This window comes from Aulonocara stuartgranti (assembly GCF_965226115.1).
Source record: "Aulonocara stuartgranti genome assembly, chromosome: 2".
NCBI classification, from domain to species: Eukaryota; Metazoa; Chordata; class Actinopteri; order Cichliformes; family Cichlidae; genus Aulonocara; species Aulonocara stuartgranti.
In genome coordinates this window covers 9363387-9389791 of record NC_138940.1, presented here as the reverse complement: position 1 = coordinate 9389791, position 26405 = coordinate 9363387, and the positions used below count along the sequence as shown (strand labels likewise).

The 26405-nt window shown below is 45.0% G+C and overlaps 4 protein-coding genes across 7 annotated transcripts in view; 2 read left to right on the top strand and 2 right to left on the bottom strand.

The window, feature by feature from the left end:
• The window catches only part of abca1b (ATP-binding cassette, sub-family A (ABC1), member 1B), a 40731-nt gene extending 36096 nt beyond the window's left edge, over positions 1-4635 (top strand). Inside the window, exons 43-49 of the mRNA XM_082549707.1 lie at positions 81-187; positions 961-1102; positions 1286-1420; positions 1912-2015; positions 2351-2443; positions 2609-2852; positions 2931-4635. Coding sequence (XP_082405833.1) covers positions 81-187; positions 961-1102; positions 1286-1420; positions 1912-2015; positions 2351-2443; positions 2609-2852; positions 2931-3086 — 981 coding nt within the window. The 3' untranslated portion in view covers positions 3087-4635. The remainder of the gene's footprint in view (positions 1-80; positions 188-960; positions 1103-1285; positions 1421-1911; positions 2016-2350; positions 2444-2608; positions 2853-2930) is intronic.
• A 1074-nt stretch (positions 4636-5709) lies between these two features.
• On the bottom strand, positions 5710-8407 carry nipsnap3a (nipsnap homolog 3A (C. elegans)). The gene is made up of 6 exons (XM_082549757.1): positions 8166-8407; positions 6740-6947; positions 6485-6646; positions 6251-6400; positions 6086-6172; positions 5710-6002 (listed from the first exon to the last, which is right to left on the bottom strand). Exons 1-6 carry the CDS (start codon positions 8229-8231, stop codon positions 5926-5928), a joined length of 750 nt encoding a protein of 249 aa, XP_082405883.1. The 5' UTR covers positions 8232-8407; the 3' UTR covers positions 5710-5925.
• A 677-nt stretch (positions 8408-9084) lies between these two features.
• On the top strand, positions 9085-14106 carry noa1 (nitric oxide associated 1). The gene is made up of 9 exons (XM_082549746.1): positions 9085-9328; positions 9941-10915; positions 11427-11591; positions 11659-11769; positions 12050-12141; positions 12442-12573; positions 13299-13415; positions 13493-13610; positions 13692-14106. Exons 1-9 carry the CDS (start codon positions 9148-9150, stop codon positions 13931-13933), a joined length of 2133 nt encoding a protein of 710 aa, XP_082405872.1. The 5' UTR covers positions 9085-9147; the 3' UTR covers positions 13934-14106.
• Positions 14107-14983: 877 nt separating this feature from the next.
• Positions 14984-26050, bottom strand: rest (RE1-silencing transcription factor). Of its 4 annotated transcripts, none has more exons than XR_014279368.1 (7): positions 25865-26050; positions 23268-23547; positions 21993-22565; positions 21704-21864; positions 21507-21590; positions 16212-19311; positions 14984-16173 (listed from the first exon to the last, which is right to left on the bottom strand). XR_014279368.1 is itself a non-coding variant. In XM_082549721.1 (6 exons), the coding sequence occupies exons 2-6, from the start codon at positions 23510-23512 to the stop codon at positions 17456-17458; spliced, it is 2919 nt and encodes a 972-aa protein (XP_082405847.1). In that variant the 5' UTR covers positions 23513-23547; positions 25865-26050; the 3' UTR covers positions 14984-17455. The 4 variants fall into 4 exon arrangements, 1 of the variants encoding a protein (XP_082405847.1); XR_014279369.1 differs by having other exon boundaries at positions 16230-19311; XR_014279370.1 differs by having other exon boundaries at positions 16240-19311.
• Positions 26051-26405: the final 355 nt, after the last annotated feature.

Sequence of the window (26405 nt, the reverse complement as noted above, 5' to 3'; positions counted from 1 at the left end):
TCAGTTCAGCCTCTAAAACCAAACCATCACCTTCATAAAAATTAACCTGTGAATGGTGATTTTAAAATGTGCGTCCTCAGTGTTTCGGCCTCCTCGGTGTGAACGGAGCCGGAAAGACGACCACCTTCAAGATGCTGACGGGAGACACCATAGTGACCAGAGGAGAGGCTTTCCTGGCTGGGAAGAGGTGAGGTCAAAGGTCTAAGCAGCTCAGAGCTTATTGGAGCTGAAACTTTCTGGGTTGTTGTTGTTGTGTGTTGGAGTCGGGGATTGACCTGGTTTCCTGCAGATTTATTCTGAGGATTTAGTTCACTGAGAACTCATTTCACTTCACGTGGTTGGGCCTTAAAATTGGAGGCCATAAGTCGTAATTAAATAATTTAACCTCATTTTAAAAGAGAAGGTAGGACGATGTGTGACACGTAAAAAAAGTTTCAAAAAAAGTTTCAAACAAGTGAAAGATCTCTGGATCGATCCTGAAATCTCTTTGGGGTTGTATCAGGAAGAACATCTAAGGTAAAAATCATGGATTTAAAATCTGTGGAGCCAGCCGCCATGTTATTCCAAATCATGAACACTGATTAATTAACTAAAGACATGAGCGTCTTCATCTCTGAGGGCTTTGTCTTCTCGTGATTTCTTCTGACTGTGCAAACAGAACCTGAGCTGAAGCTTTAACAGCCGAGCAGCTCATTACTCGCTGCTCGGATCCTCGTTCAGCAGCTCAAACAAAGTTGCTAAAACAAAGCCAGGAAGTTGCTCCATTATTTTATAATTGTCAGCAATTCACGTGCAGAGCTGCGCAATGTTCCCTGCAGGGCCTTCGCCCTCACACACCGTCCTCCATCCACCAAAAAGTCACACTAGGCACAGGTGCAGTGGTGGGACAGCAAGAGGATTAATCTAAATTTAAATTAAAGTATTTTTCTGCTCTTCATGCTAATATCTGTGTGTTTGCAGCATCCTGCGGGAGATTGACGAGGTGCATCAAAACATGGGTTACTGCCCTCAGTTTGACGCCATCAACGAGCTGCTGACAGGAAGAGAGCACCTGGAGCTGTACGCCATCCTAAGAGGGGTGCCTGAGAAGGAAGTGTGTGACGTGAGTGTAAACACACTGCCAACAGACTGCAAACACTCAAAAGCACAAAGCAAACATGCACTGCCAACACACATTGTAAATATGCAGTTTTAAATAATAAGACACCCTGAGCAACACACTGCTGTGCATCTGCTACCCATGATAATGCTCATCGTGATGATTCTGCTGCTGTTTGATTGACAGGTAGCAGAGTGGGGTATCAGGAAGCTGAGTCTGGTCAAGTATGCAGATAAAGCAGCTGGAAGCTACAGCGGAGGAAACATGAGGAAGCTGTCCACATCCATGGCTCTGATCGGAGCGCCCCCTGTAGTGTTTCTGGTAAGATGCACCTCACTGCCTAACTTTAGTTAAAGGTAAAACTAGATTGAAGTAAGATTCAGTAAGATCACCACGAGGGGCATCGAAGCAGAGCCACAGATTCACCGCAGGGGTCAAGACTGCAGGTTTTTCCTTTAATTTGTCACTCGTCTTGTAACTGAAGAAACACGCTGTTGCACAACAGCAGCAGAACCAAGGCAGCCAATCACAGTGCAGATGCTTAACAGTAGGATTTGTGTGTGGGGGGGTGAGGTGGAGTTGGAAGGGTGGAGGTTGTGTAATGGGAAAAGGATTTAAAGGAGCTGCTGAGGAAAACAGGAGTAGGAGACGGGAAGGTCTGAAGCACAGAACAACGAGAGCCGGTGCTTTGTCAGGTGCAGGTAGAGGAGGTGTGGCTACAATGACACTCCTCCCCCTCCTCCTCACCTTTACCTTCTGCTTCCTGCTGCATCTGTGGGCCAACCTCAACCTGGCTATCCTACTCGTTACAGGACGAGCCGACCACGGGTATGGACCCCAAGGCCCGCCGAGCCCTCTGGAACTGCATCCACAGCGTCATCAAGGAGGGCCGCTCCGTCGTCCTCACCTCGCACAGGTAAACACGAGGACAGGCGGATGGTTTCATGGTTAATGCGTCCTCATAGTGGGTCTGCCAGTCGCTCAGTTTAGTTGGTAGAGATTTTGAAAGGTTGAGACATGTTTTTACCATATCTGTAGAACATTTTTGGCACTTTTATATTTCCAGTTCAGATTTATCTTTATTGATTCCAAAATTGCTCACTGTCATCAGTGACTAACCCTTTGGCTGGTGATAAAAACAGTAATAGATATCTACAAGCACAGCCAAACATTTAAATGTTAAACAGTCATCGTGACACCAGCTGGCGTCCCCTCTGCGTGTGCTTACTAAAGCGGCTGTGTGTGTTTCAGCATGGAGGAATGTGAGGCTCTGTGCACGAGGATGGCGATCATGGTGAACGGCCGGTTCAGATGTCTCGGCAGCGTCCAGCACCTGAAGAACAGGTAGCGCTCACTGACACACGACAGCAGCTACATTTAAACACATTCATCCTCCAAATCCAGCTTTTTAAATTGATCGGTCAGAGAAGTTTGTGCTCAGAGAGCCTCTAATGTGAGTTTATTTTAAATGAGTATCTTCAGTGTTGAACTCCCGGTTTTGTGCCTCAGGTTTGGCGATGGGTACACCATCATCCTGCGGGTGGCGGGGCCGAACCCCGACCTGCTGCCCGTCATGAAGTTCATTGAAAGCGAGCTGAGCGGCAGCACGCTGAAGGAGAAGCACCGGAACATGCTGCAGTACCAGCTGCCGTCCTCGCTCACCTCGCTCGCTCACATCTTCTCCATCCTGGCCAAAAATAAAGAGACGCTGAGGATCGAGGACTACTCCGTCACTCAGACCACGCTGGACCAGGTAGAGACTCGCACGCACCTAAGAAGGTACTAAGGGGGTGTGGCCTGCAGAGGCTCTGACTGATGTTTGTACTTTCAGGTGTTTGTAAACTTCGCGAAGGATCAGAGCGACGACTATCACTCCAAAGACAACTCTGTGAGGCGGAAGGACGTCGTCGTCATCGACCTCCCGGTACTGAGCTCGACCAGCGGAGCCTCGCATGATGGTGGCAGGCTGTCGGAGAGCGTCATGTGACCGCACTGTGAGGCTGAAGCTTCAGCCTGGACTTGACCCGCAGCAGAGAAGACACCTACCTCTTCTCTGATGTCACACTGATTTTTAAAAAAAATGGCGGTGGGCGGAGTCACCTGCTGCCTTATGCCAGTCAATGCAAATGATTTCCTCTGGAGGCGGGGAGCGCTTTGCCGACAACGCCGACTTAAACACTTGAACGAGTGCCTTCAGACCTCCCGCGGCTCCGAGACTCTTCTTCTCTTCCTGATTGAATGCGAAGAACGCGAGCGACTGTTTTTGGTGACAAACGATGAAGAATCCGAGGGCTGTTTGAAAAAATAAAATCACACGTTTAAAAAAAACAAACAAAACAAAACAAAAAAAATTTGATTCCGTTTCTACTGTCAGACTTTATTTATATGTGTAGTGAAAAGAGACATGTGTAATTTGTTGTTTTATTTTGACAGAGTCATTAACTGTTTCCTGTAGTGTTTAACTGCCAATCAAAGCACCTGATACAGAGGAGACATGTACTGATTTTTATAGTTTTGTTTTTTAAAGAAAGGATACTAAGAAAAGCCGATTTGTGAGTTTGGGTGTGAAACAGTGAAATACCTCATCAGCTTCTGAAGCACACTACAGTATTGATGAGCGGCCTTGCTGATCGATCGGCGAGCTGCTAAAGGTGACTCTCTGTGACTGCAGCACTTGAAGTGTTCAAACACCATCAGTTTGTCTTTGCACTGAAATCAAACTTGATCACGTTTATTGACCGTGCGGCTGATGGATGAAGAGCTGTTACGACCCGAACAACCAGGATTAAACTGAAACAAATCTCCTGCCTCCACCCGGCTCTTTACTTCGCTCTGACACACACACACCCACACACACACTCCTCTCTTAGGTTTTTTAAATCACTAACAGTAAAAAATGAATTCAGGTTTGGAAAAGTTCAGTTTAAAAAGCAGAATCAGTTTTTCTGCCACTGAATCTCACCCAGCAATCCTGAACACCACCTCTGTGAGGTATTTTGACCATATCCCTACAGGTAGGAGGCTTCTGAACACCTCCCTATCCCCACAGATGACTGGGAGGTGGTGTGTGGGGAGAGGGCAGTAAGGACGTCTCTGCTTAGACTGCTGGCCCCACTGATCTGAACCCGGATAACTGGCAGGAAGATGGATGGATGGATCCTGATGAATCTCCTCAGACCTCTCATATACACTCATGACTAAAAAAATGTTTGTGGAAACAAAATTTGTGCCACTATGTTCTTTATTATTATTATTTTTTTACATGTTTCTATGATGTAGTGAAGAACAATCGTGAGCATTTCATGTTTCAAAGGCTTTTATTAGCAAATAAATCAAATTTCAAGCAAAGACTTCTTCTGCTGCAGTTCTCTGTGACGTGCTGGCTATCCGTGCTGATCAGTTTGCGGGTTTCTGCTTGTCCACCCACTTTTTAAGGAAGAACCAAGTAATGTTACTGTTCATAATCCATGTGGCCAAAGGTTAAAGGCCCTGAGGTGGACATGCATAAAAATAAAGTCTAAACTGTAAAGACAGAATTCAGATTTACACACAGTTTGACGTTTTTGTGTGAAAGAAAAGAAAACATGTTAAAACCAAGAAATCTTCAAATTCTAGAAATCTTAAGTTTTCTTCTTTATTTTGAATGAGATGCTTTCCCACAGGGTTAAATAAGCTTTTAGGGTCATTTCATCAGAATCAGCTGATTTTACCTGAATACTAGTAAAACTGCTATTACAGGAGAGCATCCATAGCTCACATCGCACCCCGAAGGCTAAAGGCTGCATTAAAACTTTGATGTTTGTATTACCACACGATGCCACCAACCTGTTATGGCGTCTCTGTGTCTTTTCATATAATATATTACTCCATGTTTTGTTTTTTTCAAGGTCAGCTTTGACCTGGGATCCCAACAATGAAGATCAAATGCTTAGTCAACCCAATGGCCTTTGTGGGAAGTAGAAAGTTTCTACTGATTTTCACAGTTGCTGTGACCTTGACCTGCGACCATCACACAAAATTTGAAAATGAAACCTTAAAACTGTGGACGCCTGACTGCTAACAAACAAACAAACAGACCGATTACATGCTCTCTCCCTTTGGTGGAAGAACAGGGACTGGATGTTGATCCTGGTGTTAAAAATAGGTGAAAATGGGAATTTTCACATGTTCCAACTTGTTTTGAGCAGCCACCCATCACACGTGGAGACACAATGCCTTAAAAAGTGCATTTTGGATAAAATTTAAGTTTTCTCAGAAAACAACACGATCAAAATTACATTAAAAAGCTCCAGATTTTAACCCAGCTCTACTTGCTTCTCAGTTTTCAGCCTTTTTATATGTTGTCTTTGTACCAGATATTATCATATATAAAGCTACTTTGGGCTGCTCCTTTATTCACAGCAGGTAGCTCCACACATGCCTGATGCAACCACTCTCTGAGCCAAATGAGGGACCTTTCACCTGTTAGGTGAATGTGTAAACTGCTCCAGATGTTATCGGATAACAGGCGTGAAATGACGTGTAAATCATCTCCTTTATTTAAATATTTTTTAGTCCCAGCTTTGTGGAAAATAATTCCATCCATGAGCGGAAAAACAGTCCACAGAGTCTGAGAGGCACGTGACAGTTTATTTTCACACTTTGAAACTTTAAAGCAGCCAGTCAGTTAACCTAAAGCAAAGATAAGCCCCGCCCACCTTTTAGCTGTCGCCAACACTTGCTGCTGAGCACGTCTGCGTCTACAGAGGCCCAAGTAGGTCAAACTAAAGATCAGGTTTGCATGCTAAACTTTGTTCTGGGTGAGAGGCGGGCATCAGGACAGGAAGTTACTTCAGAGGCGAGAAAGGACACGGCAACATGAGCTGGTTCCTCTGAGAGTCCAGATTGACGATGTTGTTTCTCACTGAAAGACACAGATTATCGATTATTGATTAATGTATGAGGGATTTTTGTCAGTGTGCGATGTCATGATGGGCGGAGTCTCACCTGCAGCCACCACTCTGGCATCATGGTGAGCTGTGTGTCGGATTTCAGCTCTATGGTCGGGGCTCTCGAACCACCAGAGGGCGTGAACTGACGAGATGCACACAGTGACATTGTCAACCACTCACAGTCCCATGATCACTCACAGTGACATCGTCACCTCAATACCTCTATTTTGCAGTCCAAACTCGCAGTGGAAAGCTCCTATCAGCTTGCCGTACCCAGGTGCATCATGGGCATTGATAGCGGCCTGGAAGGCCTTTCCCCAAACTGCTGGTCCACCAGGACGCATCTGGAAAGAAACCAGCTCGTACACACCTGAAACAAACAAACAAAACAGGTGAGTGTTGACCAGCTGGGGATGATGTCACTGACACGTGAAACACAGAGGGCGGGGCTTACCACCCTCTTGCAGCGGACTTTGCAGGCGGCTCCAAGGAACCATATAGGTGACTTCGTTGTCCTGTGACGTCAGCATTGGTAAGGCCTTGGAGAGGTACTCTGACACCCAGGCGGGATCCTGAGCGAGCGTCGCCCGGACCTCTGCCCGCTGGGCGTAACTGTCTGAGGAGTGGGTAGGGACCCGTTACCTTTTAAAAGCCCCATGAAGAAGAAACACCTTCATATTGTGTGAGAGAAGAAGAAACAGGTCCTCACCATACTTCCATATGTGGAAGGCCTTGTTCAGGCCACCGTACTCAACGCTCCAGTAGCCGACCAGCTCGGAGTGGGCAGTGCGCAGGTGGATCTTCTCATTGGTCAGCTTGAGGAAGGCGGCATTCTGATCCGGGAGGATGCAGTAGGTGCGGAACTCATAGAAGGTTCTGTGTTTCTGCTGGGGACCGGTGCCGAAGTGCGCACGTGGCTGCAGAGAGGAGGGAGGAGTGCAGAGGTCTCACTCTGACAGAAAAGAAGGAGCATGGAGTTCATCGATACTCAAAACACATTCTGGTTTCTGTTGTCCTAAAATCAGCGTTTGTATGATACAGCAACAAGAACGCGCAAGCCAATCAGCAAACAAAGAAACACATTTGGATCAAAAGGTCTGAATCATGGGCCAATGCTGCTGGGGCACAAGTCAGGGACCGATCGCCATTGGCTGGGTCACCTGAACGAGGACATCTGATGTCACAGGACTGAAACACCGGATGACTTCAGGAAACATCACTGATGATGTGACTGCTGAAAGAAGTGTACAGAAGTGTGTACAGGGCTATACTCCCTCATAAACTGACAGGATGAAGATTAACAGTGTGAATGGGTAATTTTATAATAAATAAGCAAATGAGTGTGTACCATCAGACTGTCCTTTATCTAAATAAAATTGGGGTTGAGGGTCATGAAATTATTTCTGTTTACCTAATATCACTAACTCCTCTGTGAGATGCAGTTTTTCAGCATAACGAACCATCTAAGGCTGGAACCAGAACCACAACCAGAACTGCTAAAGCATGTTTAAGGTAGCAGGAAGTCATTTGTTTGTTTGTTTTTTTTTGTTTTTAATTTGTCAGAGATGTTTCTTATTTAACCACTCCCCTTCTCCCATGCCTTTTTGGGTCCCACATTAAAAAACTCAAAACAATCTGTTTATAAGTCTGTATTGGGGGCATGTGAGCCCTTTAATCTGTGTTAGAGATATGACCAGTGTTAGAGGAACATCCAGAACCCAGCATGGGAGGACAGACCCTGATAAAAATCAACACAAAACTGTCGTCATGGAAACGGTTTTAGTTGTATCCTGCTGCCACCTGCTGGGCTCCTTAAAACACTGCAGCTGAGGGATACGTGACCGTGGACCACAGAGCAGGCTCTGTTTGTGTCTCCGTGTGTACTCGTGTGCGTATTCACGTGAACCCACTGCTTTTCTGCTGCTGGTTAATTTTAAACTTGTGATCTTTGACCCAGATCAAAGCTCAGCAGGTCACACACGGAGCTCACAAACATGAAGTCTAGAGCAGGAATGTGCGTGTGCACAGGTTAAAGTTTACATGTTCCAGCTCGGACGTGCGTGCACTGTCAGGGTCAAGGTGCAGATTCGGTGCACTGACCTGCTGGGCTGGTTCTGGGCTGCAGCTGGACTCACCTGAGCAGCAGCAGCGGGTCTGAGGAGTAGCGCGGCGGACCTCAGAGAGCAGCTCAGCTTCAACATGTTGAGAAAGTGTCCGAAACGAGTGGAACTGCAGAAAGAAAGTCAGGCAGGACGTGTGCAGATCCTCTATGAGCGTGAGGTCTCACTCCTTAGTACTTCCTTCCGCTCCCTCTCAATGAGATGATTCCTATCAGGGGTTTTTTATTTTATTTTTTTAATTCTACTGGTCAGTCCCTTGACACTGGCACTGACTCTGCCTGATGTCTCTTCTTTCTTACCTGCCCCCTTACTATCCCTGTGTCTGATTGGACTGATGCACCCAGTCCCTGCTCCAATCCAGCTGCACCACCACCTACTTTACCACCAGCTGGGGTCATTGAATGAGTTACTCAGAAGGCTCCAACCACGCATGACAGTACCTTTTCAATGTACGTGGAGACACGATGAGGGATTTTACATCCACAGCAATCAATAACACATAGGTAACTTGGTTGTAGCTGCTAGCTGCCTCCAGGCTTCTCCACCTAACGAGTAAAGACACAAATAAGACTTAAATACTATCTGGTGACAAATATTTATTGTGAATTGTCTGTGCTAAAGAATAAAATAAGCAAATTAATTAAGGCCAATCTGTAAACACTTTGTTTTTGCTTTTTGTTTTTTAAAGTTGTGCGTCTAAATTTAAGGCGGAGTGAGCTCTCCTGTCTCCTCCTGTCCTGCAGGACATTATGACGTCACGACTTATAAAACGTTTTCCATTTGGCTGAATTTATGAATTACTTTATTATCACTATCTCACGCGCAGTGTTTGATTTTTGATTGCTTAAAAAAAATAAAGTAAATGTTAAGTAAATTATTATTTTTTATTAAACCGGAACAAAAACAAACCACTAGCTTTACGTCACGTCCACAGGAGGAAGTTGAAGCAGAGAGGTCGGCTCCTCCGCGTGTGCTGAGTGCGCGTGCGGCAGTCGGGATGCTAACGATCCTGCAGGTGTGCGTCCGCCGCCACCTGTGGAGGAGCGCGTGTTCTTCTGCCGCGGGAGCGCAGAGGGGCTCTGGGGCCGCGGGGGGTCGCGGTCTGAGCCGGCCCGGGGTCCGGACCTGCACCGTAGACCCGAACCTGGAGGAGCAGTTCGTGTTTCTGGACTGCACAGGTGAGCGCGCAGGTGCTACAGGGATAAGAACAGGTTCAGCCCAGCAGGTGGTTAGCTGTTCTGCAACAGTTTAATGTGGAGATATCTCTGTTTATGTGTATCTCTGTATATGTGTTTAATATGGAGATATATCGGTTTATCAAAGAGAAACACTAAAATCAAGCACCAGCTGACAGTTCAACCTTAACTGGAAAGTTGAACTCTCCGGGAATAGTTTTTTCTCATTTATTATTATTATTATTATTTCTGCTGGATCAGTAAAGGTATTAGCATAGCATTACTTGTCTGTCTTCTGCTATGTTCATATGATCAACAGGAACAGACGGGTACTACTAAGAATCTCTTAATAATGCTTTGAATACTCTTTAAAAGCTTTAGACCCTCCTGCTGTCTGCACATTGAGGTCTGCGGGATCTTCCAGGAGTGGCAATGCTATTTTTTAGTGGAATGATTGGTTGGTGGTGGTTCTGTAACATAAGCTGCTCTGGAGCAGGTTAGGTGTGCAATCACTGAAAACCGAGCCTTAAAGCCCCAATTCCAGCTTCAGAGGACAGGTGTCTGCAGAGTTGCTGCAAAGGTGTCATGAGTCTATCTTCTTCTCTCCTGGTTCAGATGCAGATGAGGACTCCAGTCAGGAGGAGAAAGAGCTCCTCCATCAACTGAGTGCCACCACTTCCTCCTCCTCCTCCGCTGCTGCGCCCGGATCATTGGTCGATACTCAGTTGTCCCCGCAGAAACACCTGAGGTCTCTCGAGCGTCAGCTGCAGCTGTTGAGGCATGGCGTCCTGAAGGAGCCGCAGGCAAAGCTGGACTCCCTGATCCAGTTCCATGATGTGGACTTCCCGTTGGACGAGAGCATTGTGGCTGCAAAGAAGAAAAAGAAGGCGGCTGTGGGGAAAGGCGAGCACAAGATCTACGGCACCCCCGACGTGGACGAGCCGGTCAGCGACACGTGCTGCTCAGGCTGCGGCGCCATGCTGCACTGCGCCGCCGCCGCTGTCCCTGGCTACCTGCCCAGTGAGAAATACAAGGTGCTGGTCCAGGAGGGTCGTCTGAGCGGCGCCACCTGTCAGCGCTGCCACCTGCTCACCCACCACCACAAGGCCCTGAACCTGCAAATGCCCAAAGACCAGTACCGGGACGTGGTGCGGCAGATCCGCCCGCACAAGGCTCTGGTGCTGCTCATCGTCGACCTACTCGACGTGCCGGACTCCATCATCCCCGACCTGCCTGAGCTGGTGGGACGCAACAAATACATCGTTGTTCTTGGCAACAAGATCGACCTGCTGCCCGGAGACTCGCCGAACTACCTGCAGCGACTCAAGCGGCAGCTCTCTCAGTACTGCAAGGAAGCCGGCTTTGGCGATCAGGTGACCGACGTCCACCTGATCAGTGCTAAGACTGGGTACGGCATAGAGGAGCTGATCTCCAGTCTGCAGCGGTCCTGGAAGTACAAAGGTGATGTGTACCTGGTGGGCAGCGCCAATGCCGGGAAGTCGACGCTCTTCAACACGCTCCTGGAGTCCGACTACTGCAAGTCCAGAGCCTCAAATGTCATTCACAAGGCTACCATCTCACCGTGGCCAGGTCTGCACCAGACTCCATGTACATTTTCCCCAATTTATCGTATCTTTGTTTTCATCCAGATACAGAGAAGTCCCAGAGCATGATGGGAGATGTTTATGAATTTGAAGTGGCTGCTTCTTAATTCGGGTTGAAAAAAATTCTGTCACAAACAAATCTGTCAGCGATACATTCAAGACAAATGCTACTGGTTTTAGATTTTTAGTTAAATCTATTCCGATCATATTTATTCTTTTGAGTTTCCTGTTTTCCCGTAGAATAATTTAAAGGAGCTTAGTTAACAGTTACTAATGACAGCTGCCCCTACGAGAGATGGTGTCAGAGAGTCTATTTTTATTTTAAGACATTTGGCAATAAAAAAAAAAAAAAATATATATATATATATATATCTAAATACTGTTTTAATGATTTAATTCTTCTCCTCTTCAATTATTTCTGATATTCTTGTCTCTTGGTTAAACTGTTGAGTTTCCCATCATCATGTGACTGTTTCCTCCTGCTGTGGTGCATTCAGGGACGACTCTGAACCTGCTGAAGTTCCCCATCATCAACCCGACTCCGTACAGGATGTTCAGGCGTCAGGAGCGACTGAAGGAGGCGTCGCAGCAAAAGGAGAGCGAGCTGTTGCCAGAAGAGCTAAAAAGGCTGCAGTACTTCAGCAAGCAGGGATACTTAGTGGGTAAGTGGTGAAGGAGCAGGAAAGACGAGGAGGTGCTTCCTGTCTGAACATGTGTTTATCTCTTCAGGTCGCATTGGCAGAACATTCCGGGTTGAAGGATTCAGACCGAATGAGATCCAGTTTGATCCTGACAGCCTGGCATTTGGAGAAAACGAAGATGGCGAGGAGACCACGACAGGTGGGCGAACTGATGCAGGAATCTGTCGAAAGCATTTTATGAGAATCCAAAAATGTTTAAGTGATCATTATTGAAGCTTTAATTAGTGGTTATCTTGCTGTAACATGCTTTACCTTCTTCCTGTATTCAGACTGATATTTACTTACTCCACAGGAGACTCCATTAATGTTCTCTCCCATCTAAGCCTCCAGTTGTGATGCTCATAAATTATTACAAGTCTTATAGAGTTTTACTACACTGCTGATTTGACCTTTGACCTCTGTGTGACGTTGCCTTCCAGCTGCCAGCAGGTCAACTGAGGAGCTGAGTCACAACGAGCTAAAAGACGCCCACTGGCTGTACGACACGCCGGGAATCATGAAGGAGCTTGATGTGAGGCTCATTTTAATCTTCAGGCTTGGAGCTAGTCCTTTAAGAAGACTTTCTTATGATTGGCTACCCTTCGTCCCAATTATTGTAGTCACCTGAGTTCATTCTCTAAGCAAATATCTCTGGAGTCACCCTTACACTTTCATTAACTATAAATCAGTGGCAGAAGCTCTGATTTTACATGTTAACTGTAAATGCCAGCCTCCACACAGCAAGGGGCACTGCTCCACTGAATAGACTTCTCCTCAGTGTGTTCCTGACATTGGATGTTCACAAATCTTTCTTTTCCTCTCTCTTTCTCAGATTCTAAACCTGCTGCATGAACAGGAAGTGAGGTTGGTAGTTCCCACCCAGGCCATTGTCCCGCGAACGTTCGTTCTGAAGCCCGGCACGAGTCTGTTTGTGGGAGCTCTGGCCAGGATCGACTTCCTGCAGGTGAGAAGAAGAAGCTGAACAAAAGAACTGAAATCCAACTACTGTGGCGAAGAGTGAAAAAGAGCAAGAGAAGCAAGCTGTTAGTCAGAGTGGAGGAGCAGCACCAGTGAGAGCGGACTCCATCTCCACTGAGGTGGATGAGCTAGTGACTGTAGTCCTCGAAGTTTGGGGGAGGGGGTAGGGCAAGGCAGAACAAGGAATACTTTTGGATCAGAGTCCAACAGCGGGATGAGGCTTGCTGGAGAGGCCACTGAACGTATTCTTCAGTCATTTATTTATTAATGAGTACAGGTGTGGTCACCTGTACCTGTGGGTGTGAATGTCACAGTTGGCTGGGGAAAAAATTAAAGGGAAAAATCCAAAATAAATTTCAAACTTGACAACCTAAATCTTTTTTTTCCTTTGAAGTCTTTACAATAATTCCACTTTGAACAAAGAACACTTCAAGTTTCTGTTATCCTGACCACACCAACGAGCCAGTATCTGTTTAAATTAACCCAGATGTTGTTAAATAAATTGATACATTCATGATTGGAGATGTTTAAGGATTACAAATATCACAGTGGCACATGGACGTAAGCCTGGGCTCTGAAACGGCACCACTGGTACTTGAACATGTGGATGTTCCTGAAGCAGCTGCTGCCATAAATAGAAATGAGCTCTTTGGTGCTTCTGAGCGACTAATAAGTGATTGATAAGCTGCTGATCTGCGCTGTCCTCCACAGGGAGAAAAGTCCTGCTGGTTTTCTGTCGTGGCCTCCGATCGGGTGCCGGTTCACATCACTAGCCTGGAAAAAGCCGACAGCATTTATGAGAAACACGGTGGACACGTGCTGCTGGGGGTGAGTTGCATGAGCCCTGCACAGTGCTGCTTTCGAGTGCTTGTGATTATTAATGCTTGTGTGCGTGCTGCGTTCAGGTGCCTGTCGGAGGCTCGGAGCGCATGAAGGAGTTTCCTGCATTGGTTCCTCAGGAGTTCAGTTTGGAGGGTCGGGGTTACCTGGAGGCTGCTGCTGACATCAAACTGTCATCTGCAGGTAAATTCATAAACATCACCTGCAGCACCTTCAGTGTCTCACCTGCCTCACCTGCCCATCTCTCGCACTGTCTCTCTGCAGGCTGGGTGGCTGTGACAGCAGTGGAGGGCGATCAGCTGCTGTTGAGAGTTCACGGGCCGCAAGCTGCAGGCTTCGGTTTGAGGACGCCGTCGCTGCTTCCTCACGTCATCTCTCTGAAAGGAGAACGTATCCGCAAGTCTGCTGCATACAAACCAATGAAAGCCGTGGGTCTGCTGCACAGCGGACTGTCGGCCACCGGAACCGAGAGGCTGCAGGTGAAGAGGAAGAAGAAGAAGAACTGAGCCAAGGGTAGAGGATGTGGAGGAGGCGCTCTCACCACCAAGACTCTCTGCAGGTGGTTGTAGCTCCACATCTAGAAGAACTGACCTCTGACCTCAAGGAATGTGATTCTGGATCAATTTGGCTTTGTTGGAGGATGTGTGTCGTTTTGTTAAATAAATATACATATTTCATACTGTTATCGTCAATGGCGTTTATACAGCTGTGTCTTAATGTTCTGACAGTGACAGGCTGAAATTCAGCCACAATAAATACGAAGTTATACTATCGAAATAAAATTAAATTCACACTTTTAAACCAACGTCCTCACAAACTGGGCCTCCAGTGCCGTTTCCTCACCTCTTTATTTGTGGTTCTTAAATAATTCACTTGTTTCCCCTGAGAAACTCCTGTTTCTTTCACTCTTTCTGGTAGACTTTAACCTCCTGGACAGTGTTCATCATTTGTTTTGTTATTTTCAGAGCGTCTTCTTTGAAATGGTTTATTTTATTGATGTTGCTCATAAGTGACATTAGACTTTGTATTTCATTAAGTTGTACACTAATTTTCCCTGAGCCAGTTCTGCTAAAGGTCTATTCCTGGTAAAGGGGAGTTTTTCCTTTCCACTGTCACCAAGTGCTTGCTCATAAGGGGTCATTTGATTGTTGGGGTTATCTCGCTATTATTGCAGGGTCTTTATGCTTGTTGTTGTGATTTGGCACTATATAAATAAAATTTAATTTGTTTTAAATGTAAGGTGTAAAATCAGAGGTCTAGGTGGAAATACCCTCACATTAAATCTTTTTACTATTTAAACTCGTGTTCACAAAAATCTGTTGGGAAAACTGTTAATTTGGGGGGTTTTGGTGTTAGCTGGTCGTGATGCTTTGATTCCATTCTGTGCAAAAACACATCCATGTGTGATATTTTAAATGTTGTAAATATTTAAAGTCACACCAGATTTTCTTTGAAGTCTGATTTTTAGAAATAATGAGGCTTTTAATAGACTCCGAGCTCCGGTTAATTCTGAATATGTTCCAACTTTATTAAAAACGGGCAGACAGATGCTGAAGTTGCTGATAGTGTTTGGAAATCTTTATTTACAAAAAAGCAGAAGAAAGTACGTTACAGATTAAAGCTTTAATCGGTTAGTTTTTAGCTGAAGAGCGCACTCAAGCTACTCACAATAACATCAGACAGTTAGACAAACATTTCTAATTTGATTTAAACCTGACAGGAGAAGACGTTTCATCTTGTTAAACAGGCTGCAAACCTTTGTAAACGATAAAGTTGGTGTAATATTATCTGATCATTTTCATCACTCAGTTACTCTGATATTAAGCTGTACATGGGGCATGGTGGAGGCCAAGGTGCTCAAGTTGAGGCTTCAAGACGGAAACTAAAATACAAAGTCTGTAGAAGCAGGAAGAACCTTCTGATCGCAGTGTGAATTAGCAACAAAAGCGGTTTCGGGACTGACTGGACGGACTTTTTGGCTCACGTAAATGTAGTGTCCTCTGAACGCAGCCCCAAATAAATTTTGTTCCTTTCTTTAAAAGGATCATTTTCACCTTTCTGTCACAGTTCAGTTAGGCTTAGAGATGCCTGAGAGCAAGCACTGAGGGCAGTGCTTGCTCTGGAAGACTCGATGAGCCCCAATGGGCTTAATTACAGAAAAGATCAAATAACACCATCCTTATCGTTAAGTTACAGAAACTACACAAGCTGCTGCTGACACAAACCTTTACAAGCAGTAACTCATACACATGATGTCGTTTTCATTTGATAGTAATAAGCCTCTGTAATAATAACAGTCCTCGGATGACGATCACTCTGTACAGTTGGAAAGAAAACACTTTGGCGTCTCCACTAAATGAAAAATAACCCCCCAACCCCTAACCATTAATGGAATTTAATGTTTTACTACAGCTGGTGTAATAACCAGATCTTTAATCAAAGCATTCACAAACTGGTACCAGGGCCACACTAAGGGGAAAAGGGAATTTTGAGAATAAAATTCATCTTCCTGTTGGCGCCTCTATAATATGGGCTGTGCTGACAAATTTGCACAGTCTGGTGAAAAGTATCCGGAATTCAGCTATTCCAGTTAGGCACATTTGAGCAGACTCAAATAGCTGCTAATGCACAGATGCAAGAACATCAGTGGTCACAATAGTGAGAGGCCACCACAGGAAACGGTGAGACACTTAAAGTGTTTGATCCTGAAGGCGTGGGGCTCAGGTGCTATGTGGTTTGAAGCCTGCTCAACACACACACACACACACACACACACACACACACACACACACACACACACACACACACACACACACACACACACACACACACACACACACACACACACTTTTTTTGTGGAAGCACAAAATAATTGTGTGAGCAGGTTTTCATCCTTTCAAAAATCTGGTTATTTTAAGTAGACTTACTATTTAGTTTGGTTTTAATCAATCTCTTCCATAAAGTAGCCCTAACACTAGTCCCTAACACAAAAATAGCATATTCAGACCAAATGCAAAGTGAAGTTTAAGTGCAGCGTGATTACAAACAAAGTTTGGAAAAGGTTGTGAAGAACTGAACACAAATTCAACAGATTTGCTTTGAGCTGTGTCGATTTTCCTGCAGACTGTCCATTTACTTCAAGCCAGAAATGGAGGAAAAGCCAGCTGCTAAATGATAAGGAGAGTAATCTTAGGACTTCATTTGAATGTTACATGACTCCAGGTATTGGTGAGGTTTATTAAGAAGCAGTCATCCCACTGGCTATTAATATATGTGATTGTGAAAAGGTCCAAAAACAATCCAGCGACTCTGCTTCAGGTTTTGTTTGAACACACCAAAGGAGAAAAGCATTTTTCTGCAGACTTGAACCTTCAGACGACAAATATAAAAACAAATGAGAAGAAAAGCGCAACATTTCAACAGCTGATTGTCAAAGGCACTGAATGTTTTTTCTTTAAAAAAAAAAAGGGGGGGGGGAAAATTCCACTTTTACACTAGAAAATCTTTCTTTTTTTCCCTACATGGAGACTTCACGACACTGACAGGTTTAAAAAGGTCTCCAGATGTTCTGTGGAGGTCATGAAAATTGATATGATGTTAAAATTCATTGTATGTGCAACAGCAGAGTTGAGGTGGACATGATCTGAGAGAGAGAAAAGCATATGTACATGCCAGTGTGTCGGCTCAAACTGACCCTACAGACCAGACCAGACCAGCATGTAAAAGTTCAAAAGGGTCTGAGCACCTAACATAGCCCCCGACGCCTCTTCCAGGACTCCACAGGAGGAGGCGGATTCTGGAAGACCTTCCAGAATCCTGGAAGTCTTCAAATCAGCAAAACAAGAGCAAATCTGGTGATAACTGAATAGAATCAGCTGCTAAATTTAAAGAGTTGGTGCTCGGACACCAAATGATGAGACATTTGTTCAGTTTATACGTTTGTGCAGTCTTATTTCACACAACTGGAGTGTCTGCACTTTAAAGCAGAGACGGGTCCTAAAGATGCACAGTGTGCTGGATACAACTCCTCATTTCTGGGAACTGCTGTCCATGTAGTAGACATTCACCAGGTGGCGGTTCAAGTGGCGCCGATACTCCACCTCCAGGGGGAACGTGCGGTCGCAAAAGATGCACATGTGACTCTTTAGCTCAGTAGGAGTTGGGATCTCATCAGTGGGTGTTTCTGGGTCATTGGACATCTTAGTCGACCCGGCGCCGTTGCCATTGAGGCCGGAGTCGTCGCTGCCCTCGGAGGCGCTGTCGCTGATGTCACTCCCTCCTTCGTGGCTGCTGTGGATGCCCTCGTCATCCTCGGGCTCGGTGGGTTTGCTTCGCTGCCCAGGGAGCACCAGAGAAGGTGGTGACTTGGGTTTTAGGAATGTTGGCGCAGGTTGTTCTTCAGCAGGAGAAGGCGTGTCCTCACCGGAGCTGCAGGTGGGTGAAATGTCCGTCTTCTTAGAGTGTTTGTTTGGAGTCTTTTCTGGCTCTGGTGGAGCATGTGTACTTGCGGTGGTTCTTGCTGCAGGGCTGTGTTCTGTTGGGTCGCTGTGAGCGGTTTCCTTTGAGTTGTCCAGATGAGAAGAAACTTTCTGAGCCTCTGAGCATGGACTGTTGATTGAAGTTGCTCGACCCTCTGCTGGCTCCACAGCAGGCTGAGGGGTGGGGGCTTTCTTGTTGGAGCTCCTCGTCTTCTTCTGCTTTGCTGGTATTGCCCCATTGGACTTGTGTGCTGTCAGACTGGACTCAGTAACCTTACTGGTGTTTTGTGAGGCAGGTTTAGACTGAACATCCTCCACAGCTGAGGCTTTCACCCTCCTGGTCTTGGATGGAGTGCAGGGCTTGCTGGAAAGATCTAAAGCCTCCACAGCTCTCCTCTTTAATGCCTTTTCCTTGACTACCTTTTCCTTCTGACCTTTCTCTGGACACTTGTGTTTCTGTGGAGCTTGTTTGACGTGCTCTGCAGTCTTCTCAGACTTCTTTGTTCCAGACTTTCTGGCTTTGCTGGCATTTTTGCTGTCATTCTTCTGATTTTCTTTCTCTTTCTCAGGCATCCCTTTTTGTTCCTCTTTGTGCAGCTTCTGCCTGGCTGATCTTGCCTCCTCTGGCCTTTGTTGGTCAGATTTCTCTCTCTCTGCTGGGTCTTTCTGGGTTATGCGTGCTTCTGCTTGGTTCTGAACAGCTACTTTCTCTGTTGCAAGCTTCTTGGCTCGTCTCTTCACTTTGTTCTCTAAACTTTCTGTCTCCATCTGTATTTCTTTAACAGATGCGTTCTCCACCGGACTCTCAGTGACCTTCTCGACCTTCTTCTGTCTTGTGATCTTTTTCTCTGGTTCCACTTTGTCCTTCGCTTTTGGCAGTTTCTCAGATGTGATGGTTGATTTCTTCTGAACCTTGCCAGGTGTTTCGGTCTGTACCGATTGGCCAGTGCTGGGCCGAGTGTTCTTTCTGATTGACAGATTGATAGGACTCGACTCCTCCTCCCCGTTGTCCATGTCCAGGTCTTCCTCAATGCTGGATGAATCATCAAGCTTATTTGCTCCAGAGTCTGACTTTTCCTCTGCACTCTCGGGACCTGGTTTCTTGACTCGCAGCTTGACTTTGGAAACATCCAGGGCAACATTGCAGCCAGAGTGCCTAGACTTGATGTGATACTGCAGGTTGCATTTCTTGGAGGCAGCATACTTGCAGAGGGGACAGAGAAACTGCCGAGGATTGAGGTGGAGTTCAACATGCTTCTTGTAGTTGCTGCGATCAGCGGTCTTGTACTCACAGTAGGGGCAGGAAAGAGGTTTGGGACCATTGTGGACCTGTCGAGCATGTCGAGTCACCTCGTGTTGGTTGGCTGCCAGGTAGGTACAGCTCTCGCACTTGAAAGGACGCTCACCTGCACACAAGAAAGTGAGGTGTTACACCCTTGCAGTGAAGGCAGTAGGATATAGAAAAGCTTCATGCAGCAGGTGAGTCTGATACTTGAGGATCTATATACGTCAGTAGACTGATTCCTTATGTTTGTCTGTAACTGCTATATGTCTGTATTCACAACCCTGAGGTCCCTTTCTTAACCATAAAGAACAAAAAACACACCATGCACAAGTCTGACTCATCTCTAGTTCAAAGTAATCTCCTTGTGCACCTGTGGACAACTTCCCATTGTGGCTGCTGTTTTTTGAATGAGCTCCATGGTGAAATCGAGCAAACTAGCTTCCAAACATCAACTTCGGTTTAAAGTGGCCACCTTTCAGGCCAAAGATCATCACTGCTGAAGTTGAACGGTCTCCAGCTGGAGCCCATAGACCAAACATTTATCCAACAGTGTGAGGGAGGGCAATTACTGCTGACCAAACCAACAAAACTTTACCATCCTACCCTCCTCACAGAATTTGGTTACGTGGAGATTGGTCAAATTGCTGTTAATGTGCTTTTTGCTTTTTATTGGTGGAGTTTTTATTTAACCTTTTCTCAGCAAATCTATAAATTGTATCTTGTTTAGTAAAATCTGCAAAATTATTACTTTCAAATCATTCAGGTTTATTCGTGTATTCGATGGAAGCCAAAAAACTGAAACAGGATCGTTCATGCAGGAGTTTGAGGATCACAGAAGAGCAGATAAAACTGAAACCACTTAATCAGAGGCCGTTTTCTGACCCCGCTGATATGTTTTCAGATTCATCTGCTCTTCGGTGTGAATGCCCCACAGAGCAACACAACACAACACAACACAGGAGGTGGTAGCATATAGTTCTGCTGTTACCATGTTAGTCCAACAGCGACAGCTTCAGTGAGAGCAACACAAACAGAAATGTTCAGAGTGAGTCAGAGGAACAAAAACAGAGCGAAAACATCAGTGATATTAATTCTACTTAGTCCTATCATATATCACTAATATCACCATGCTACATCTACTAAAGTACAGCAGTGTGAGCACTAAAACTACTGTAATACTAATACTTTAACAATTTTACTCTCGGGTCTTGAATATTCAACTATGAGCTAGATAAGAAAGAAAGGTACATTTCAGAATCTAGACCAAGGGTGTCAAACTCGGCCGTATTTTATAAATATGGGACAATCCTGCTTTCAAGGGACAAGAAACTACTACTACTAGGGCTGCACGATTAATCGTTAGAAAATCGCGATCTCGATTCATACTTATGTGCGATCTCATTTCCAAATGACAACGATTAAAAAAAAAAAAAAAAAAAGACGACGACGATTGTACCGCATTTTGATCCGGGACGCACTCTGCATGAAAACAAGCGCTCACTCTTCCTGCTCAACAAATGACAAGGGCGGAGCCTTATACCACGTGATACAGAAGCTGTGCGTGTGATGCTAAAGTTAGCAGGGAAAAAACAACGGAGAGCACGTCAGGGATGACAAGAAAGTGACAGGAGAAAATCCGTCCCGGTCAACCACCCAAACACCAATAACGGGAACCTTATACAGCGCTTCCCTATACACGTCGAACTCAAAGAAATTATGGAGGCTATCACTTATCACCTGACCAAAGATATGGCACATCAACACTGTGCAAAACGAGGGATTTAGGAAAATGATCAACACCCTAGACAAACGCTACACAGTGCCATCCCGCAACTATTTTTCTATCGTTGCACTACTTGCTCTATACACGCAGTGTCGAGCAACGGTGGAGACGGAATTTCAAGCAGTTCAACATTTTGCAGCAACAACAAAACGTGAGACATTTGTTGTTTTTATGGTTATTTATTGTTTTTATGTTCAGTCTCAACTGTTACGAAGTTGATGTGCAGTTAATAAGTGCAATAAATATTTATACTGGAAAAGAAAATCGTGAGAGAATCGTGATCTCAATTCTAAGCCAAAAAATCATGATTCTCATTTTATGCAAAATCGTGCAGCCCTAACTACTACTACTGCCCTGACAAACTGCCCGGGTCTTTACGCCATCTGCTTAATCCTGGAACAAGTGCCAAACAAAGAGAGCAAACCACTCACTCTGGCTGGCTAAGAGAAACATCGAGCAGTGTTGTACAACTGATTTAACAGTTTACTATTCAACTCTCCAACTGATTTATTAGCCTCTACAGTTAGTTTTACCTGAGTGAGTCCTCATGTGTCGGGTCAGGTGGGTCTTCTGTGAGCTTGAGTAGTCGCAGTATGGACACTGGAATGGGCGAACACCTGAAATAGACAGAAAATAACACTGAGGTCCCACGACTACCTACATACAGACACTTTTAGTGCCTAAAAGACTTCAGACAGGCAAAAGACAGAAACGCAGAGGGTCGTCGTACCAGTGTGAGTCCGAATGTGTTGGATATAGTTGCTCTTGCGGTCAGAGAAGTAGGAGCACTGGCTGCAGGTGTGCAGTTTGCTGGGGAAGTGATTCCTTAGATGTTTCCTCCAGTGGTACTGACTGACGGTGGTGTATGGACACAGAGTACACTTAAACACCCTGCAGAGACACAGCGGCAGCACACACTCGTTACTCAGGTCGGTAAAACAACTGGTCATTAATTTTCCTGCAAAATGCTGGTATATGGAGGCAAAGTGTGTGTGTCAGTGCACAAGTGCAGGTCTTACCTGTGGTCTTCACCCTCCTTGTTGTGGTGTTTCAGGTGGGCGATATAGTGGTCGTATCGGTTGGTGTTGTAGCCGCAGCGCTCGCACCTGATCAGCCCTTTGATGTCATCTGCATTGGCTGCCACCTCCCCGCCGCTCTCGGCCTCACCACCTGCCAGGTCCTCGGGTGCTTCCGCCTCCTTTGCCTTGGTCTTGCTCCTCCCCTCCACCCGGTTCACCACCATCATCTTGCTGATACTGTGGGTGCTTAGATGATCCACAAACTCCTGCTCATTTTCCGCCTGGAAGTGACATGGTTTGCAGAGGAACGGTTTCTTCTTCTTCGTGCTCTCCGTCACAGCAGGCGGGGTCTCTTTGCGTTTGGCACCCTGGGGAGGTGGTGTTTTAGTGGTGGTGGCGGAGGAGGAGCAGGGCTGAGGCGGGCAGGACAGATCTTCAGCTTTGTCTTCCTCATCCTTGTTCTCATTCTCCTCTGTCCTGTTTCCAACAACCACAGCACGGATACCTGGGCCCAGAGTCTCGGGATACTTCTCAATACCGGCATCTCTTTGATTCTGGTTCTCGTAGCCATACCTGATCGCACACACAGGTGAGTTAGTGGCCAGATGAAACAGGTATCTGCAATATTACTATCAGGTTCTATAGAGCAGGTCTTTCTTTTATTATCAGTAATATCTCAATCAGAAAATCTAGAGCATGCTTTAAAATATTTTGCCTGCTGTGGGCATCCTTTGCACAAACGAGGGAATTCCTCGCAATACGCACTCACAGTTAAGCTGAAATCAAACCAAACTACCCACACTAAGTGCTGCTGGAAAGGGAAAATGACTACAAAAGCAACAACTCATTCTTCATGACAGCAAAAAAGGCAGATAACTCGCTTCTGAACTGGGAGCACATGGGAGCTTCACGGGCTGTCCTCAACTGGAATATGTAACGCCTTTTGCAACTTCACAGGGAAACATAAAACATTTATAGATCTTAGCTTCCTTCATTTTAAATCCAGACTTTTTAATGACCTGCGGGAACCCTGTGTGTGTAATCATGTTTGACCAAACGCAATCTCAACAGAAAAAAAGTGTGATTATGATTTCTGCCATTCAGAGGAGCTGTCGCTGAAGGTTTTTTCTCTTAATGGCAAATATAGAAACGGCTGGATGTTTCCAGGAATAGCAAACAACCCATGAGTTAAAAAATAGTTCCAATGTTTGTTTAAAGTTTCCCTTGGTTAATATGGGGGTCAAGCCGAGGTCGGACTCGTTCTCACTTCCTCACCTGACCACACTCTCGTCCTCGCTGTCCGAGTAGCTGCCTCCCACGGTCTTCAGCTCCATCATCTCCTTCTCACCATCACAGCCACCGCTGCTCTCCCCGGCTGTCACCGCTGCCACGTTTGCCAGCATCACCAACTGAGGGGCGGGCAGCGTGTTCCTGGGCATGTCGCTGAGATTCTGCCCATCCTCCATCAGAGGAACACCCACGGGGAACATATCGAGTGAGAACACAGGCTGAACTGCCATGTGGAGTTCAGCGCTTCACCTAGACACACGGAAAGCTGCAGGGACAACGACACGGGAGGGATATTTTTAATAACTGCGACCTCAGAATCATAACCACATATATGTTTCTGGTTATTTTTTCCTTTAACTTATGTGTAACACTGAACATGAAGAGTTCTAAATCCTCTCTGCCTAAGACGGACCACAGATAACAGTTTTTCTCATGTAGGATTTGAGCACAATCTACTTAATAATGTCCATAATTACAGATAAATGCAAATCTGCAAATCCACACAAGCTCATGGCCCTCATTTCTGAATATTTGAGTGGAACCGTTCCTACCCTGTGCAAAAAAATAATCTACAAAACATGTGGACCGGCTTGTTTTCGCATGTTACTAAATCAGACTCATTCTGAACCAGCAGGCTTGTGCAATCTGCATACTGCCACTACTTCTCTATCACTCCTCTAGTTTACCTCCAGTTGAAGCAGAAGTGGTGACGATGTTTTAAGAGAGAAACCTGCATCGCTAAGGCAAGAAAAAAAAAAGGGGGGGGGGGAAGCGAGGTTCCACTTGATCACTTTCACTTTGGCTTTAGAACTAAAGAAACTCTTGGATGAGACGTGAAACGTTTTCAAGAAATTTAAATAAGTCCACTTGCCTTCTTATAAAGCTTCCTAGGCTAACATGACCTGGATGACTGAGACATTATGGTTTGTTTGGGGGATTTTTGCAAACTGTAGATGATGACCAAAGGGCAATAATAACGACAATAGTTTTATTATTGTTATTAGCAGCAGTTTTCTATTTAAAGACTTGTGCTTTTTCCTAAGAAAAGGGCCACTATTTGTTCTCATGCTGTTACATCTAAGTTTGAGGGTAGAGTACGAACACAGTCAGGTATAAAATTACTGATAAATCACTGGCTTGTGTGTAAATTTTTCTTACTCACAATTTACGCAGTGCATTTGCACAGCGTACACCTACGTGGAATAAAATGTGTCACAGAAACAGTGTTTGTCTTAACTTTTAAAAAATGTATTCTTTTCCTAGTGTTACTAAAACTTTTTAAAAATATTTGTAATACTTGGACTGTATGATACATTTTACTGATACAATGTGTGTTTTTAACTTATTGTAAAAAAAATAAATAAAAAAATGGGACTTCATTTTATTTTATTTTGTTTAAAATATTTTTCATAGTAAAAAAGCGATTCGTTGGTCATGTTAGTCGCTTAAATAGCTTGGTCACTTGCGGCTTAGGTCTTTTTAATTTACCAATTCTAAATATTAGCGCTTATTACTAATTAATGAGCCTCCCGGGAGATGAATTTGCCTATTATAAAAAAAGAGGAAGTCATTACAGGGTAATTTTCCTTCCTCTCAGAATAAACATCCTGCAGTAAAGATGCTGAAATAACAACTGAAAACTTTCACTGCATCGCTTTGTCGGCCATTTTGAAAGCAGCACCACGGCTCAGTCGACAGCGCCACACAGAAGTCCCTCTGGAAAAACACCAAGTTTAGAGGACCATCCCGCGGGGAAGGAGGCCGCCTGGCAGCTACTTAAACCCCACATCTCACCAACTAAAGGTCAAAGTTATTCAGCAGAAAATAAGCCGAATTTATGGTGGAAAAACAGAAGTGAAAAAAACCTAAAACTCTGCCACATAAAAACACAAATACCTCCATAAATCTGTCGACATCGAATTAGCAGTGGTGGAAGTAAACTTGTTCAGCTGATTTGGATCAAGTTAAATAAGGTCAGAGTGGACAAAAGAAGGAGGTTTTAAGTGAAGGATTAAAAAGTGAAAGTCCAACAATCTGCCCAGATTTAGGATGTCTGGGGACTAACAACATCAGGAACTATTTTCTGTAGAAAAAAAAAATCTCACTCACGATTTTTTTTCCTGAGACGTTTGATTAAATCACTTTTAACTTGAACCCATGAGATTATATTTTACTCGTGTAAAAATGGTAGCTGTAAAGCTGCCGTTGTAATTTACAGCCACCATTTCAGATCCTTACGGAGTTTCACCAAACTTCGTTTGCGGAAGCGCACAAGTCGAATCAAACAGCGACATTTTACTGCGGCACTTCGGAGTCGGTCTAAAGTGTTACAGGAGCTTTTCCAGCTGTTTTTCAGCGGCGAATCTGCAGCTGGCAGCCGGGAGAATGTGGGGAAAGTGTGGGTCGATGTGTTAGAGTGTTAGCCATGGTCCTGATCAGCCCCGGACAGCGCCTTCTTCACCGCCTCAGCGCCTCCATTTTCCCAAACTGACTTCAACTTTGCAGCCGCTCCGCTCCGACAAAAACCCCGCACAGATGCGCTTTCAGCCCGACACTTCCCGCCCTGCAGCCTGGACACTCACCGGCTCCTCGCGTCCGAACTCTACGAAACTTTTCCTGGACTTCTGCTTCTGTTTGTAGTTTTTCTTTCTCCCTTCGACGAACAGCGCACGGAGAAAAGTGAACACAACTTTCCGCACATTCCTCCACAGCGACGCACGACCGTGACGTCAGCACGTCGTTCACACAGCGCGAGGAGGTGTGGAAATCAGTTCCCAATCTTTTATTTTAAAGTAACCGTATTATTTATTTATTTATTTATTTATTTATTTATTTATTTATTAAATAGCATAATTCATTAATTTTATTCACTTTATTTCGATTATTGTACCTGATACATCCAGTTGATTTAATTTTTTTTATATAAAATGTCACAGTTACCTACAAAGATGACTTTTCCCTCATACAGATCAATAAAGACAGTTTTTTTGTTTTGCTTTTTAATTGAAAACAAAAAGTTATACTCTGTTGTTTCAGTGTTGTGCCAAAAAGTAGCCTTGTATTGTTATGGAACTCTTGTGCTTGCTACACCAAATAGCCAGTTCCTGTTAAAAAAAAAAAAAA